The sequence below is a fragment of the Calidris pugnax genome, unplaced genomic scaffold (genome assembly GCF_001431845.1).
Source record: "Calidris pugnax isolate Ruff unplaced genomic scaffold, ASM143184v1 scaffold8, whole genome shotgun sequence".
Classification (NCBI taxonomy): Eukaryota; Metazoa; Chordata; class Aves; order Charadriiformes; family Scolopacidae; genus Calidris; species Calidris pugnax.
Genome location: NW_015090830.1, coordinates 367,988 through 384,488, shown reverse-complemented (window position 1 = coordinate 384,488; position 16,501 = coordinate 367,988). Strand labels below are relative to the sequence as shown.

General features: G+C 41.7%; 1 protein-coding gene across 1 annotated transcript in view; it reads left to right on the top strand.

Moving 5' to 3' along the window:
• The first annotated feature begins 14,292 nt into the window (after positions 1 to 14,292).
• The window catches only part of VWC2 (von Willebrand factor C domain containing 2), a 56,714-nt gene continuing 54,505 nt past the window's right edge, over positions 14,293 to 16,501 (top strand). Inside the window, exons 1-2 of the mRNA XM_014940806.1 lie at positions 14,293 to 14,399; positions 15,228 to 16,009. Coding sequence (XP_014796292.1) covers positions 15,296 to 16,009 — 714 coding nt within the window. The 5' untranslated portion in view covers positions 14,293 to 14,399; positions 15,228 to 15,295. The remainder of the gene's footprint in view (positions 14,400 to 15,227; positions 16,010 to 16,501) is intronic.

The window sequence follows — 16,501 nt, the reverse complement described above, 5'->3', positions numbered from 1 at the left end:
GTTTTATACAGTAGATTTAGAATGGCTACTAACGGTGCCTCAGGAGTCTTTCCTAAGTGATAATATACATGATGTTGAGTCCACCAGCTGTTTGGCCTTTGTTTTAATGTTGATTGTCACATTATATGAACCCTTTCCACTCCTTTTTTCACCCCTTCTCCAGATCTCTCACATTATGGTGAAAAATAAAGAGCTGGCCTGGGGAATGCTGCCACTCCTGTCTGTCTGTGCTGTTTCCTGCCTTTTAGCTAGTTTTCTGTACATGAGTAGACCTTTCTCCTGTACCACACTAGTTTAATTTTTTAGCACTTTCTGGTGAAGAACTTTGTCTGAAGTGGTATGGAAATCTGCAGTCTAGTCCACTTCAGTAGCTGGATCATTCTTTGCCATATTTCCATGGTCTGTTTTTCGGAGAATTTTAAGAAATCTATAAGGCATGATTTATTCCTTATAATAACACATTTGCCATTCTTTTATACATTCATGTATGTATTATTGCCTCCCAGAATTTACATATCAGACAAATCAAAATTGTGGGTCCATAAGCACTTTTGGATGTCTTTTAAAAAATATGTAACTGGCATTATAAAAGTATCTTCTATTTCTCTGACAGCAAGGCCAATATATGTGGCCCAGTGCACGCAGCATTTAACTGCTACCAATTTAATATTTGAATTCCTTTAGAATTCCTGGAATTCCATTAGAAATCTTAGAATTCTGTTCTGATGGTTTATTAAGAGTTTTATTTATTTGTTATAAAGGCTCTTTTGCGGATACTACTTTCGCCATAGTTTCGTAAACTAGCATCCTGTAAAGAAGGGCTCTGGCACAGAAATCTACTTAAGGTTGTCTGTCTCATAGCAATAAAATGAGATTACTTTGATTTTTTTCCCCATAGCCTAATGCCCCCTGATTACTCCTATTGTATCTTATTTTCTATTTGGCATTTTACCAGTTTTGTCATTTCTAATGTTTTGGGAGAAGTTCTTAACAGATTTTAATTGTTTTACTACATCTTCCTCAAAACCCCCCTTTTTTGGTCTGTCAAGTTGTGGGTTTACATTTAACTTGCCAGTCTTGCATTTTATGTATTATAACATCTCAGTGTATGTATATAATATAAACATATTGTGTTGATATATGCCTATAATGCCTATAATACATTCTGTGTTGTATGCAAGCTATTTTATATTTTATTGAAGTTCTACATTTATACCACTCATTTAATATTTCCTTCATTTGAACACAATTTCAAACTTAGTAGTCTAATACTTCTGTTAAACTCCTCTAGTTTGCTTTTAAAACTATGCTGTCTTTTTCTTGTTGTTCTAGTAATTTCTTCTTGGTAGACAATCTTAGTTTAGTCTGGGTCACCAACACGGTGTCTCTAAAAAGTCTTTCTGATATCTGAAAGCATTTTACCCTTTCCAATGTTTCTTTCAGTCCTTTTTCATAGCTTTTTATGTAATTGCCTTTTTGAAACCTAAATGTTATGTGGATGTTTTGGCTTTTTAACTACTATGACAGAGTGGATCATTGTCAGATACGCATTTACCAGGTTTTGTGTTGCTTGGGATTAAATTTTTCTTTTGTGAATTTTTATTGTTCCAAGAAATAATCTAATATAATATGCCAATCCATTATGATGTCTACACATTTAGTCTCTTCATCACTTCCTCTTGTGCAAATGCTCACTGGGGATTAGTGCGTTCTATTACTGAATTTTCTATAATTACAGTATATGTAATAGTTTTCAGCATTATGCAGTCTTTACCACCATCCTGGTTGGGTGGTCAATTATACCTTATGTAACACATTTAACATACACTGATTGCATTTGGGTATGAAATTTTAATGTAATGATTCCGTATGGTGAAAGTCTCCCGATGCTTTCATGTTTTATCTGTATCCTTTTGCTCGATTTCACCTTGTTCTTTTTTTCTTTCCTATATTTAGAAAAAACAGTTTTAAATGGCAAATCATTCCTCCTCTTGGCGACCTATCATAATCTGTCTCTAAATTTAAGTAAGTCAAAGTTGGCCATAAGCACTAAATTAATTTTCAAAAGTGGTTAGAAAAATTGCAATAATAAACATTACTATATGGCCCAACACTACAAGCATTTCTGAGACAATCCTAAAATCATAAAACATGCAAAATATGATAAGACAGTATCTGGTAGAGAATTTGAGGTGAAGTACTGCATTGTACCAGAAGTTGCATTGAAACTGGAAGCCTCCCACCACTCTGAACACAAGATTAACTTCAGAGGGACTAGGCACTGTTGGGAAAGATGTTCAGAACATGCAGAATAATTCATAGAATCATAGAATTGTCTAGCTTGGAAGGGACCTTTAAGATTATCTAGTCCAACCATCAACCTAACTCTGATAAAAAATTGTCACTAAACCATGTCACTAAGTTCTATGTCAGCCCGTCTTTTAAATATCTTCAGGGATGGTGCCTCAACCACTTCCCTGGGCAGCCCATTCCAATGCTGGATAACCCTTCCAGTGTAAATTTTTTTCCTAACTAACTCTGATAAAAAATTGTCACTAAACCATGTCACTAAGTTCTATGTCAGCCCGTCTTTTAAGAATAATTCATAGAATCATAGAATTGTCTAGCTTGGAAGGGACCTTTAAGATTATCTAGTCCAACCATCAACCTAACTCTGATAAAAAATTGTCACTAAACCATGTCACTAAGTTCTATGTCAGCCCGTCTTTTAAATATCTTCAGGGATGGTGCCTCAACCACTTCCCTGGGCAGCCCATTCCAATGCTGGATAACCCTTCCAGTGTAAATTTTTTTCCTATATATCCAATCTGAACCTCCCCTGGTGCAACTTGAGGCCATTTCTTCTTATCCTATCGCCTGTGACTTGGGAGAAGAGACCAACCCCCACCTCTCTACACCCTCCTTTCAGGTAGTTGTGGGGAGCGATAAGGTCTCCCTTCAGACTCCTTTTCTCCAGGCTGAACAACCCCAACTCCCTCAGCCTCTCCTCATAAGACTTACTCTCCAGACCCCTCACCAGCTTCGTTGCCCATCTCTGGACCCGCTCCAGCACCTCAATGTCTTTTTTGTGGTAAGGGGCCCAAAACTGGACACAGCACTCGAGGTGAGGCCTCACCAATGCCAAGTACACGAGGACGATCACCTCCCGAGTCCTACTCACCACACTGTTCCTGATACAGCCCAGGATACCATTGGCCTTCTTGGCCACCTGGGCACACTGCTGGCTCATGTTCAGCCAGCTGTCAACCAACTCCCCCAGGTCCTTTTCTGCCAGGCAGATCCCCAGCCCCTCTGCCCCAAGCCTGTGGCGCTGCATGGGGTTGTTGTGACCCAAGTGCAGGGCCCAGCCCCTGGCCTTACTGAACCTCATCCCATTGGCGTCAGTCCATCGATCCAGACTGTCCAGATCCCTCTGCAAAGCCTCTCTACCCTCCAGCAGGTCGACACTGCCACCCAGCTTGGTGTCGTCTGCGAACTTACTGAGGGTGCACTAGATCCCTTCGTCCAGATCATTGATAATGATGTTAAAGAGAACCAGCCCGATACCAAGCCCTTGGGGGACACCACCCGTGACTGGTTGCCAACTGGATTTGACTCCATTCATCACTACTCTCTGGACCCGGCCCTCCAGCCAGTTTTTAACCCAGCAGAGAACACTCCCATCCAAGCCATGGGCAGCCAATTTCTCCAGGAGTATACTGTGGGAGACTATCAAAGGCCTTTCTAAAGCCCAGGTAAACAACATCCACAGTCTTTCCCTCATCCATCAAGTGGGATGCTTTGTCATAGAAGGAGATCAGGTTTTCTGAAATAGTACTTCACTGGCCTCCTAGAGGACATGGAGGATACATGACTCCTTGCTAGTGCAGTAAAGGACACAAAAACAGCTGTTGTGTGCTAGATTAAAACTCCAAAGTTGGGTATTTTCCTTCTGAAAGGGGACATTAGTAAATGACAAAGAGTAGAGTTAGCACACTGTATAGTCATGTATCTATATCTAAGTGAGTTTGTTTCCTGAACCCATTTCCATCCACAAGATCTTTGGCAATCAATTTCACAGCTCAATATGGAAAGCATAGTCAAATATGTCTTCACTTGCTTTCTTCTAATATTATGAAAAAGGGTGAATCTTTATTCTCTATTCACCTTCTTCATGTCACTCCTGATTATCAAGTTTTCATAGAGTCATCTCTTTTGCAGGCTGAGTCGTCTCGATTTTTGCAGTCTTTCCTTGTTGGTTGAGTTTTTTGTTTGTGCTTGTCACATTTTTCTGTTCCTTCACTCAGCCAACTGTATTCATTAGATGATGGGAATCAAAACTGCATGTATGGCAGTTCTCCATACTTTTCAAAATAATGCCTAATATCTTAGTTCTTTTTGATTAGCATCAAGCTGATATTTTCTTAGAGCTATGTATTATAACTCCAAAATCTCTTTCCTGAGTGGTAGTAGGTACTTTACATTATGGGCTACCTGGATTTTTTTTTTTTTTTTCCTCATGCTTTACTTTGCTGATGCAGAATTTCATCTGCCTCTTTACTGATGATTTTTTTTTCACTATGACATCCTCTGCAATGGCCCTCAGTCAGCTTCTGGTTTTACCCCTCAGACTACTTTCTTCCTGTCCAGTTGCTTTTGTAGATCATTTATGAATACAGTAGTAGTTTACTGTCCTTACCAATTGCTAGTGAGTCAGCCCCACTGGGTGATCTTTGATGCATGTATTTCTTTCTCCACAGTTATGTAAATAATCCTTGATTTGGAGAGAGATGTTGAGGTCTATAAATCATAGATGTAGGACTAGACAATAGGAAGATGCAGCATTGAAAGTGTTACTGAAGTAACTGTGGCTTTTGGGAATGTAAATTAGATATTCTGGGATGTCATTCAGCCCTTCAACTCTAAATAAAATTTAACATGAATTATTTAATTTGATCACAATCCAACTTTCTACTTCTTAAAAAGAATGGGAAATCACTTTATTTATTACACGTCAGTGATCCAGAAACACTGCAGAAGTCTCTCTCAGATGTATTCTCCCTCCTGAACATATCCTTTCATATTCTTCCTTTCATGGTGTGATGATCTCAAACAAAACTCTAAATAGAGACAGTAAACCAGAAGATTAGGCTAGTTCAGTTAACTTTCTCACCATACTTTTCCATGAATTTGCATACCTGTCAAAAATCAAAGGCTTTTTCAAAGACAGTGTGATGATACTAAAGTATCATCAACCCAAGATCAAGCACAACCCTCCCCACAAAACCTGCTCACTGGCTCTCTGTCTTCTTCTTGCATCCCTGCCATTCTTCTTGCCTTTCTCACCTGCTGCATTGCCAGAGCAATTCTCCAGAAAGAGCTGAGGCACCTTTAATTTTCATTCCAATGAGGTTTTATTGTCTGTGGGAGGGAGGGAAAAGATTGGAGGAAGGAAGAGGACTTTTTTGGTTGGTTGGGTTTGTGGGGTTTTCTTTGGTTTTGTTTGCAATTTGGGGATGACATTTTCAGGTCTATTTTCCAAATTCTTCTTAGATTACTAGAGTAAAACAATTCATTATTTCTTTATGTTCGTTCTATTCTGAATTTGAAATATCCAAGTTGCAATGCCCCAGCAAGTTGGACAAACCACTCCAGCTTTGCTTGTGTTACTAGTTCTTTCTCACATCTCACCCTGCTGCAGCACCAATGCAGCTGACAAAATACTGTATGTATCTATGCTGAGAGATTTGACCCAAGGCTTGTCATCAAGCTCCTAGAGCCTTGATATAATTGACTGTTTGGCTTTGACAGCCCTGTTCAGCAGTTGTATCAATTAACCCTGGGGACTGAGGAGTCCTCACACCAGCACAACACTAGATTTCTCTCATCTAGACAAGAACTTAATGCATCATCTGAAGCAGGTTTCTTCCTGAATCACCTACTGAAACCTCTGTTTAAGATGAAGAAGAATTGTGGGACCCGTTTGCCATAACTCAACAGCCAAATAATAAAACATTTCCAATAATTCAAGAGCCCTTGATTGTCCAGCTGCCAACTGGCAAGTAAAAAGATTAACACATCTATCTATGCAGCTTCTTTTATCCTGTGTTGTGTTTGGCAATCTTGAGCTGTTAAGAATAAGGGCAAAATGTTATTCTCTAATTTGAACCCAACTTCCTGGCAAACTAATCTCTGTCAGGTACACATCAAAAGCGAGTAGCTTTTTCTTAAGTAATCTGAGCACTGCAGCACAAAAGAGCACAGAAATTAAATTACAGTTGTGATCTGTGCAATGCAGACTCTAAAAAGCAACATATAACACCAAACCTGGAAACCAAACACATGAACTAAAGCAGCAAAGGAAGCTGTGGACATATTCTCATTAAATCTTGCTTCTATCAAACACCTGAGTCAAACTATCAAAGAAATCCCATTAGTACCAAAGCAAAAGCATAGATACAGACCCGGTGAAGTACTACTGGATTTTTGCTTCTGCTTCAGGGATTTTTCTTCCTTCTACAATTCACCATGGATTTGTTTAACAGCAGGAACTGTTTGTTTAAAACCTCAGGTGTGCTTGATATTTTCTTTTTCCAAAAGCAGTTATAACCTCTATTTTTCTAAAGAAAAATTAATCCCAACTGAGAAAAAAGCAGCAGAGAAGGAAGGAGGGTGGGGTTTTTTCCCTTTATCTCATTCTATTCTCTTTAATTGCAAAAGCATAAAAGTTCTGAGAGACTGTTCTTACATGTTTACTCCTTACCGAAGGCTTCACTAGGAAAACAAAAAGCATTTTAAAATAAACTCCAGGCAAAAAACCTTTGAGGAGAGTTGGGAGTCTGTGCCATAATCAACCATCTCACTTCTGCGAAAAGCACAAAAGTGTTTTTCACTAGGCTTTTAGCCAAAGATAGCTAGCTCGTATTAATAACATATTCGTACTCTGGGAGAAATCCAGCCTAGGGGTCTGAGCTATAGAGGCACTGGTCACCTGCAGCTCTGATCAACTTCAATGGGAAGTAGATGTCTCTGTAGATCAGAATTTACTGGAACAGAAATTCAGCCTCAGGATAAAATGAGACTTTTTAAAGAAATTTAATTTACAGAGAAAAATGTGACTGCTTAGGGTGGTTGCAAGCTGCTATGTAAGGATCTCTCCAAAGGCCCCAGCCAGTGTTTGATGGAGTAGTGGCAAGGGCATATACTATTATGGCAACAAATCATATCAATTGTTAGTCTCCTTAATTAAAAAAAAACCAAACCAAAACAAAAACCAACCAAACAAAAAACCCCACAATTGGAAGTGATTGATTTCCAACGGATAAAGGAGGAAAATGAAACTCCAACAGAATATCAGGCATAAAAGAGGGAATGGTGTGATAGCTTTAGCACTAGGGAATAACTTAGGTTCTCAATTCTTTGAATGATCTTTATGTTGGTGTTGCTGATGTAAAACAAAAACTAATTTCTTGAATTAAAGTTCAAGTTTCTTGAATTAAAGTTCAAGAATTCATCCCAATAGTCCATGAAAATTGTAAATGTGCAAATAAAAAGCTGTCAGGAAAAAGAAATTTAAGTGGAGTCTTGTAATAAAAAGAAGACAAAAGATGACCTGAGGAAAAAAGAACCCTAATTGCCTAAGTTTCAGAAATCAAACAGCTAGTGGAAAAAAGCTCATTTCAATGTCAACACCTAGATTGCTTCCTCAGCTGATAGCTATTTTGGAGAAAACAGTGATGGGGGCTGACCTGTGATTAGGAGCCAAGTAAAATGACTGGGCAGTGTTTTTAGAGCACACTAAGGGCTAAATTTTCAGAAGTCCCGGACACTCATTTTCTTTTCACTATGATACTGATTGCGACATTTTTCAGAGCAGTTCAGTGCCCAGTAGACTGAGATCCTTTGACAAACTCATTCCTTATTATTGGAGTTACTTGTTTGGCTAGCCAGGACTGTGGAAAGACTTCCTGCATCTTGAAAGTACCAGATGCATTGATCTTCCTTTTCTTCTTCTCTACTGCCACTGCTGTTCTCAGGCAGAAGCTGAGGTATAGCTCTGTTTGATATTACCACACTGGTTCAGCAGCCTGAATCTGCTTTAGGAGTCAGTAATAGTGTCAAAGCCACATTAATTTTAATAATAGGGGAAGGAAGGATGTATTTTGAAAACCTTTGAAGACAAGAGTTTAACACCCTGTGAGCATTACCACGTTAGGGTTGGTCAGTTCAGGCAAACAAATTTATGGCTGATTCAGTTTAATATCCTTATATGTCTCCAACAACTATTTTACCCTGAGAGCAAGATGCAACTTTTTATTGTTTTAGTTGGAGTTTTTTGGCAGTTCTTGGTCTATGACCTCTGTTCTAAAAACAAGTTAAATAGGATTTGCAGAAGCAGGGACTGACACCTTAGAGCATAAGGCCCTATTCACATGAAAATTTATTTTGGTCATGTTTCTGGAATATTTTCTGGTTAGTGTTATATTTCACAGAAATATAAGAAGGAAATACAGCTCAATTCCAATCTGTTTCTCAGCTCTGAGCTCACCTGTAGACCAGGGTTAGAGCAGTGAAAGGATGAGATCTATGTGGAAGAATACAGAAAGTTGTGTTTTTTTTCCATAAAGCTTGTGATAGCTGATGTCTTTGTGAAGCTGATGCCTTTATTGAAGAAATTGACTGTAAACAGAAATGTATCTAGAGAAAGTTAAATACTATCAATAAAAAAATAATGTAATTATAAATGATAAAGGGAAAAGTTAATACTGATCTGTAGTTCAGATACCATTTGAACAGAGCTAAAAACAAGCTTATGAAATACTTTGTTCAGTTTTCCAACACAATGACAATGTAAAAAATAAAAAATATTAGTAGCGAATCCTTTGGCTTTGTGAAAGGGAAGAACAAGGTATAGTACTAGGACTATGTTTATAGGAAAGATTGTGCATTTAAACGTTTCATGGCTTTTTGTGCATGTCCACGTGTATGAACATGCAAAAATGTTTTGTTACCTCTTTTTGAGCAAAAAGGCTCAAATATCAAATAACATTGTGAGCCATGGTTAACATCCAATTTTCTCAGGCTGCTGAAATTGTGGTGAAAATAGGTGCATCAAAATCCATTTATAATCACTCTTGTGTCCTGTAATTACAAGAACAAAATACTGCGCTTTGAATAGACAATTATTTTTCCCTCAGAATGAGCCCATACACACAGGTCGTGAATTGAATCCTCCTCGCTCTCCAAAGGTTTCACTCTGCAATTTTTAATATTATTTAACTATTGTGGTTAAGACGGTAATAACACTTTTCTGAAGTTTATATTGGCAAAACCTCCATTAGAGATGCAATGGGCATGTAAAAACAGAAAAGTGATTTAAAGCAGTAAAATTGTAGACATCTTGTATACAAAAAGGCAGCGTGAATTTCCCTCTCTCTTTCATGGACCTAGAAGGGAACTGTTACTGAGGTCGAATAAGTGCATTAGAACCCCCTCAGAGCTTACAGGGCAGAGAAATTGATCTTGTAACAGAAAAAGAGCTTTGCTAAGTTGTACAAACCATTCTTCTTTCCACATTTTGGAACAGCCCTCATTATGAGTACTTTTAATGGGGATATATTTAAATTAAAAAAATATTAAGTATTTTATTACCATTATATTTATACTTTGCTTAATAATGAGAGAAATTATAAGATAAAGTGGAAGTTCTTAGAACATCAACCAGTACCAGCAAAAATCTCCTTTAAAAGATCTTTCATAAACTTACGACTTTTACAGTTTAAATCACCCACAGGTCTGCAGAGATTATATTTTTTATTACAAGTAATAAACAAAATTTAACATAGATCATTATTTATTTCCCAGCATGCAAACTGTGATTTACAGAAGTGTAGAGAGAGCCCTTGCACTGAAGAGGGTAGATTTAGACTAGACATAAGGCAGAATTTTTTTACGATGAGGGTGGTGAAAGACTGGAACAGGTTGCCCAGAGAGGCCAGAGGTGCCCCATCCCTGGAAACATTCAAGGTCAGGTTGGACAAGGCTCTGAGCAACCTGGTCTAGTTGAAGATGTCCCTGCTGATTGCAGGAGCGTTGGACTAGATGAACTTTAAAGGTTCCTTCCAACCCAAACCATTCTATGATTCTAAGAGCCTAAACTCTAAGTGACAGAAGGTTTTTAAAGTTTTGTTTTCACACATGTAAAGCAGAAAAAAAATAATGTTGTAACACATCATTATCTGTGATAAACTGAATAATTTAAAAACAATTAATGAAGACACAATTGTAACTACAGCTTCTGTAATACTTCTCCAATAACTACTTATGAGTCAACCAACGAGACATCTGACTAGTGAAAAAAGAAAGAACTGGAGCAGTATGCATTTAGTATCCTTTGACAAGTGGCAAAAGGAAAGAAAGGAAATAAAAATGAAAAGATGAAAGCTAACCTAGTTTAAAAATAGTTATGGAACCTTGCTTTTTTTTTTTTTTTTTTAAGAGTTGTTTAAAGTGCTTATTTATAATCCAGCCTTTCAAATACACATGATTAGTTAGAGTAATATGTACCTTGGCTTTGTCTCTCTCTTTCTGTCTTCAGACTGACTGCTATTTGAAGGCCTTATTTCATATGGCTGGACTAATACTATTGCACAAATTGCTACCTTTCGAAGGCTGTGATCTGAACCTGCCTGAACAACTGCCACTTTAGCACACCACAATGAAAAATACCTTTCATATAACAACTCTCTTCCTTTCAGGAGGAATAATGAAACAAAGCAAAATGAAAAGGAACAGTCCTCCGTTTTCCCAGAGCAGTTACGCTTTGGGGACATTTCTCCTCTCAACTCGGGGAGTTTCAGAGCCATCAAGCTGAAAGGGGCACAGACAGGGCACACCTCCTGCTGCACTGCCTACCCCCAGCACGCCCAGTCCTCACCGAGGGCTCAGCAGACACCTGACACTGAAGTTGATCTCACTCCGTTGTGTGGGATTTCCTAAATACCCCCTCAGCTCCCCAGTTGCACTGGGGATCCTCTTCTGACCCTCAGCCTGCCCTTGCCCGGCTCCTCAGGCTCTCATGGACCTTCTTCCTCTTTTTCTCTCCTTGTGTTTTCACTGAAGACAGGGAACACTAGGGGATGCAGCTTTTATTACAATAGGAAAGATGGGGCACACTCCCTGCATGAGATCATGTGAATGGATGTGTGTGTGTGTTAGGTGATCCCCTGAAGTGGGGGGCGTTGCAAGCCTACACTGGGGTGAGCATGTGCATATCCTCACTTTATCTATATTAGGCTAAAAATGGTTGTCTTCAGTGCTCTTAGATGTCCAGATGAAGTGTCTGTACATCTGTGAGGTTTTGGGTTTGTGTTATTATTAACCAGGCAGGTAACCGATTTGAACTTGGTAAGAGATATATCCTACATTTGGGTTCCCATCATTCACACCAAGGCTACTCTCAAAAAATATTTTTCAGACTGTCAGTCCCCCTCATCTCATGGAGTTTAATTAATTTTTTCTGACTAATAGCCAGCTGTCTTCAGCATGGATGTTCATTCTCACTGTCTTGAGCCTGTTGAAATGGAGAAAGCCATCACATCAGTTTAAGCCATTCCTTGCCAACACCATTTTTATTTCAGCTACTGAGTTCATTTTCGGTTTACACTCAACTGCTTCCTAGTAAAATTAAGACAATTCTGAGTAAAATTAAGCTAAAACCAGTGTAGACCATTTTGTGCACATGACAGCTGTGATTTAGCTAATGCAAAGTTCTCATTGCACAGACAAGACCCAGCAGAAGGAAAAGCATCTTGAATGGGATGCAGGATTTGATTCTCCTCCAGAGACACAGTTGTCCTTGCTACTGTTGCCTAGGGGGAGTGCAGAGTGGGGAAACCTGTACCTGTGTTTCTTTCTATCCTGTGAATAAACAGAACGCCTTCAGTCTCCAGAGCTTTCACTGAATTTCACTGAATTTCACTGAATTTCTAGAGTTGGAAGGGACCATAGAGATCATCTAGTCCAACTCCGCTGCTGAAGCAGGATTGCCTAGAGCTAGAGCATGTTACTCAGGACTACATCCAGGCGGGTTTTGAAAATCTCCAAAGAAGGGGACTCCACAACCTCCCTGGGCAGCCTGTTCCAGGGTTCCGTCACCCTCACCGTGAAGAAGTTTCTAGGTTATACTAGGAGTATAAAACACAAATTAAAGAAATTGCTAAAAGCACCCTTGAATTAATATATTCTCATGCTTCTCTCTTCTTCTAGTTGAGAATTCACAGTGAAGAAAACACCAAGCGTTTCTTACATATCCACCGTTTGACCATTTGGACTGTAATATATTGCAATTTTATTCTATGACACTGATGGACCTGTCAGGTCTCAGTTTTTCAAGGGTCCTAATGTCAGGTGCCATTCATCACTTAATATATCTATGAATCTGGGTAAAGAGAGGCTGAAATCCAACGAGAATTTTTTTAGAAAAATAAATGAGGGCGATTACCTCTTACTTTGCCCAGAAGGCTAAGATGAGCTGCAGTCTGCTGCTGTGAAAGTGCACTGAGGGTTTGCCCTTCTTGTTACACAGCAGCATCTTGAACCTTCAGCCCTGGCTCATCTGTGTGCCACGTAATTGGGTCTGGGAGAGGTAGAGCTCCTATAAAGAGACTCCTGGATGCTGAAGATCTCAGTTTTTTTACCAAAGTTTCACCTGGGAACATGGGAAAAATGTTAGAACCATAAATTGGCTTCTCTCTCCTCTTTATCACAGAAGTAGCATTGCCTTCCCTATCTCCTTCTGTCTTGCTGTAGCCACAACCAGCAGCTGCTTGACAGCCAAGCTTACGTGCTTGCAAGCACAAAGTAAGGACGGTTGTTCAAGTTGTTTCTGTAGAATTTGTGGTGTACTGGTTGCTTACCCCATGTTAGGGCTGAACCTACATAAGGCATAAAAATACTGGGTTTAGAAAAGGCAAAGATTTAATTCTTTATTTAGAGATAATGAGATGACACATTTGAAGGCAAGTACTTCTTGATGATCATTAGTCAGGTAATGAGGAAAGTCTACTCTGACTGTAAGATTTAGCCTAGAAAGCCCATAGTAATCTGGAATTCCATTTTACTAATGTAACCTATGTAGAATTTGATGTCAGTATCCTTCAAAACTTTAGTCTTGTATTTTAAAGTTTCAGAAGATTAAACCATTATTTAGCTGGTGAATATCTGACTGAAAGATACGAGATAGTGTCAATAGAAATAATTTTGTAAACCAGACAGGACTCATAGATGTTTATAGCGACAACCCAGCAGCAAAAAGAGTTTAGCAGCTGCATCCTCCTGTGGAGGAGTTTAAGTGTTTGGGTTTTCACAAGTAACAGGCGCTCATGAAGGTACTTAACAGCAAAACATTAGTATCCAGCAGATTTTCATTGTTCTCCTGAGTACTGATATTGCAGTGGTACCATTTTAATGAAAAAAAATCTGAAAATTTTACCTAGCCTAAAAATTTCAGTTACGGTGCCAAGTGCTTTGGGAAATCCAGCCCTGGCCAGGAGCAGGGCACAGCAGGTGCTCAACAGCTACTGCGGCAGAAGGGTGAGTGGGGCTGGGGCTGCTCTGGAACATCTGTAAAGCTGAACTTGTAAGAGAAGATTATCCTGTTTTATCATCTAATGCTGCTTAAAAATAAATAAATACATAAATAAATAACCTTTGGGGTTCCAAGCCCTTGCTCAGCTCCAGAACAAAAGCACCACGCTCAAAAATCACTCTCCAGCTTTGCTTCTCCGGTTCTGTCCCAGCAGCCACCCTCTTTATAAAAGACTTTAAAAAAAAAAAAAAAAAAAAAAGTATGAAATAGAAAAATGCGACTATACTTAAGTACAAAAGTGGCCATTCAATAGCATAAGTGAATACTTCAACTAGTAAATCATAGTAAATATTTCAACTGGTGAATCACGTACTCCTGCTAGGGAAGGCTGGCAAGAGAGAGTTAAGGCAGAACAGCCCGATGCTGCAGCGCGGGCAGGGACGGGCGCAGCCTCCGCTCGGCCCCCATTAAGCGCTGCTCGGCTGTGGCGCGGCTGTACCGCCGGGCCCCGCAGGTGCGCGCTCCCGCGGCCGCCCCCGCCGGGGGACACCTGCGCTCCCCTCCGCGCCGCATCTAGGCGCCGGGCGGGCAGGAAGGTGACGTCCCGAAGTGCCGCCCTTACACCGTCAAGGAAAGTTTGGGCAGGCGGCGCGGAGCCCGGCCTCCCCCGCGGTGCGGTGCCGCCGGTGAGGGCCGGGGGAGGCGGGCAGAGAGCGGGGGGAGGCTTTTAAATGGCTTTGAGGAGGGGTACAGCGGAGGTGGGGCCGTGCCGGCAGGCTGGAGCGCCTCGGCTTGTGGTGGCCGGAGAAGTGTACGTATTTGGCTGGGGGGGCTTGGGGTGGCGGGGCGTTGATTTTATATTTTTTTTAAAATTTTCCCCCGATTTACCGTGCGGCGTTTTCAGGACGGGAGCGCTGGCCGGCTCCCGGAGGGTGCGGGTGAAATGCCCCTCTGCTGCGGGAGCTGCCGGCGGCTCCGCTTTGCCCTTAGAGCGGGGGAGCGGGGAGGGGTGTGCGGAGAGGGGTGTGCGGGGGTGCCCCTGGGGCAGTTCGGAGGAGAGGCAGTTTGGCTCCGGCTGCTTCCATGGGCTCGGTTCCAGCAGCCTGTTAAAGGAAATGTGCCCACCGGTAGTTTTTGTTTGGGTTTGGTTTTGTTTTGTTTTATAAAACAAAAACAAACCGCACACTTCAGGCTGAGTAAGAGGTTAACGGAGACCGTCCTGCATGTAGCCAGCGGGCTGGGCTGATTTCTGTTCTCGGGTTCTGGTGGGTTTTGGGGAGCTTCATTTCATTCAGCGCCCGTCCTCTTCACGTGTTGTCATTGGAAAGGAAAACCAGCCCCGGGATGCTCCGGTTTTTGCACGCACCTGCCTTTGCAAAGCTTAACTCCCTGGAGTTCTGCTTGGTGTGCCCACCGAGCCGAAGATGCCCGCTCCGTGTCCAAAGCCCTGCTATTTATAAGACTTGGCAGAGCGGGGGAGGAGGAGGAGGGATGCAGCACCAGGCTGTTGTTTGCCTTTTGCATAAACTACGGAGACAGGTTGCGTATTGTTAGAGATGTTGCATCGGTGGAAGAGGGCGGGGGGGGAAGGAAGGAAAAAGTGCAAAAGCTGAAATGTTCCTAATCCTTCTCTTCCTAGGGACTGTGGATCCGTGAAGCACTTCCCTCCGATGTGAATGCAGTGTCCCCTGTGGGATGCAGTAGGTGATGCCCAGCTCTACTGCAATGGCAATTGGAGCTCTCTCTAGTTCTCTTCTCGTAACCTGCTGCCTCATGGTTGCCCTCTGTAGCTCCACCATACCTGTACAAAAACTGGCCAAGGCTCAAGACAAACAGGAGATAAAAGCGAGCCAGGAAAAGAGGGATCACGCATCGACAAGGGACAGCCAGACGGGCCCGGGGAAGATGAATGAGATCGGCCGGAGCGGGAGGGAGGAGGGCAGCAGGGACTGGAAGAGCAAAGGAAACAGGAACTACTCAAATAAGGAGTCCTGGGCTAAGCAAAAGCAGGCTTGGAACAGCCAGGGGACGAGCAGTAAATCCGGCAGCATTCAAGTGCAAGAGCAGAGGGACGCTGCTCCCCAGGAACCTCAGGCGGCCGAAGACTCGTCGCTCCCAGCAGCTGTTGCGAGCGTCACTCCCGAGCCCCCGGAGGAGTACGCCTACCCCGACTACCGCGGGAAGGGCTGCGTGGACGAGAGCGGCTTCGTCTACGCCATCGGGGAGAAGTTTGCGCCGGGCCCTTCCGCCTGCCCCTGCCTCTGCACCGAGGAGGGCCCGCTCTGCATCCAGCCCGAGTGCCCCCGGCTCCATCCTCGCTGCCTCCACGTGGACACCACCCAGTGCTGCCCGCAGTGCAAGGAGAGGAAGAACTACTGCGAGTTCCGAGGGAAAACCTACCAGACCCTGGAGGAGTTCATGGTAAGGGCTGACGCCAAAAAGGTGTTTTGTGGGTCCTTCCACCGTTTAATGGGGCGTTGCGTTCTTCAGGGGCTTTCTTGGAGGGTGTTCTGGGTGTCCCCCTCCCGCTTTCATTTCTGTGTTGGTACAGATTCTGCAGTGCTGGAAAATATTCCCCTTAAACATGACCTTTCCTGCTCTATGATACTATAACATTTTTAAATGAGGGGGCTGATCTTTATTAATTCCTTTGGTATTTACAGTAATAAATGATACTTGAAAGGATGCTGCTCAGTGGTGGTGTGGATTTTATGAGAATTTCCATTTGTTTCCGTATTTAACTGTTAACTGTGAAACTTCTACCTTGCAAGGATCAAGCAGGCTTTTGTGGGCTGACTTCTATTCCTAGTAATCAGTCTGTGATGATACCTTTTTCCTAACTGTCATTTTTCTTCTCCTTTTTAACCATTTAAACTGTGCTGCCAAGGTTGTGTAACGTCTGCTGTCTGAGAA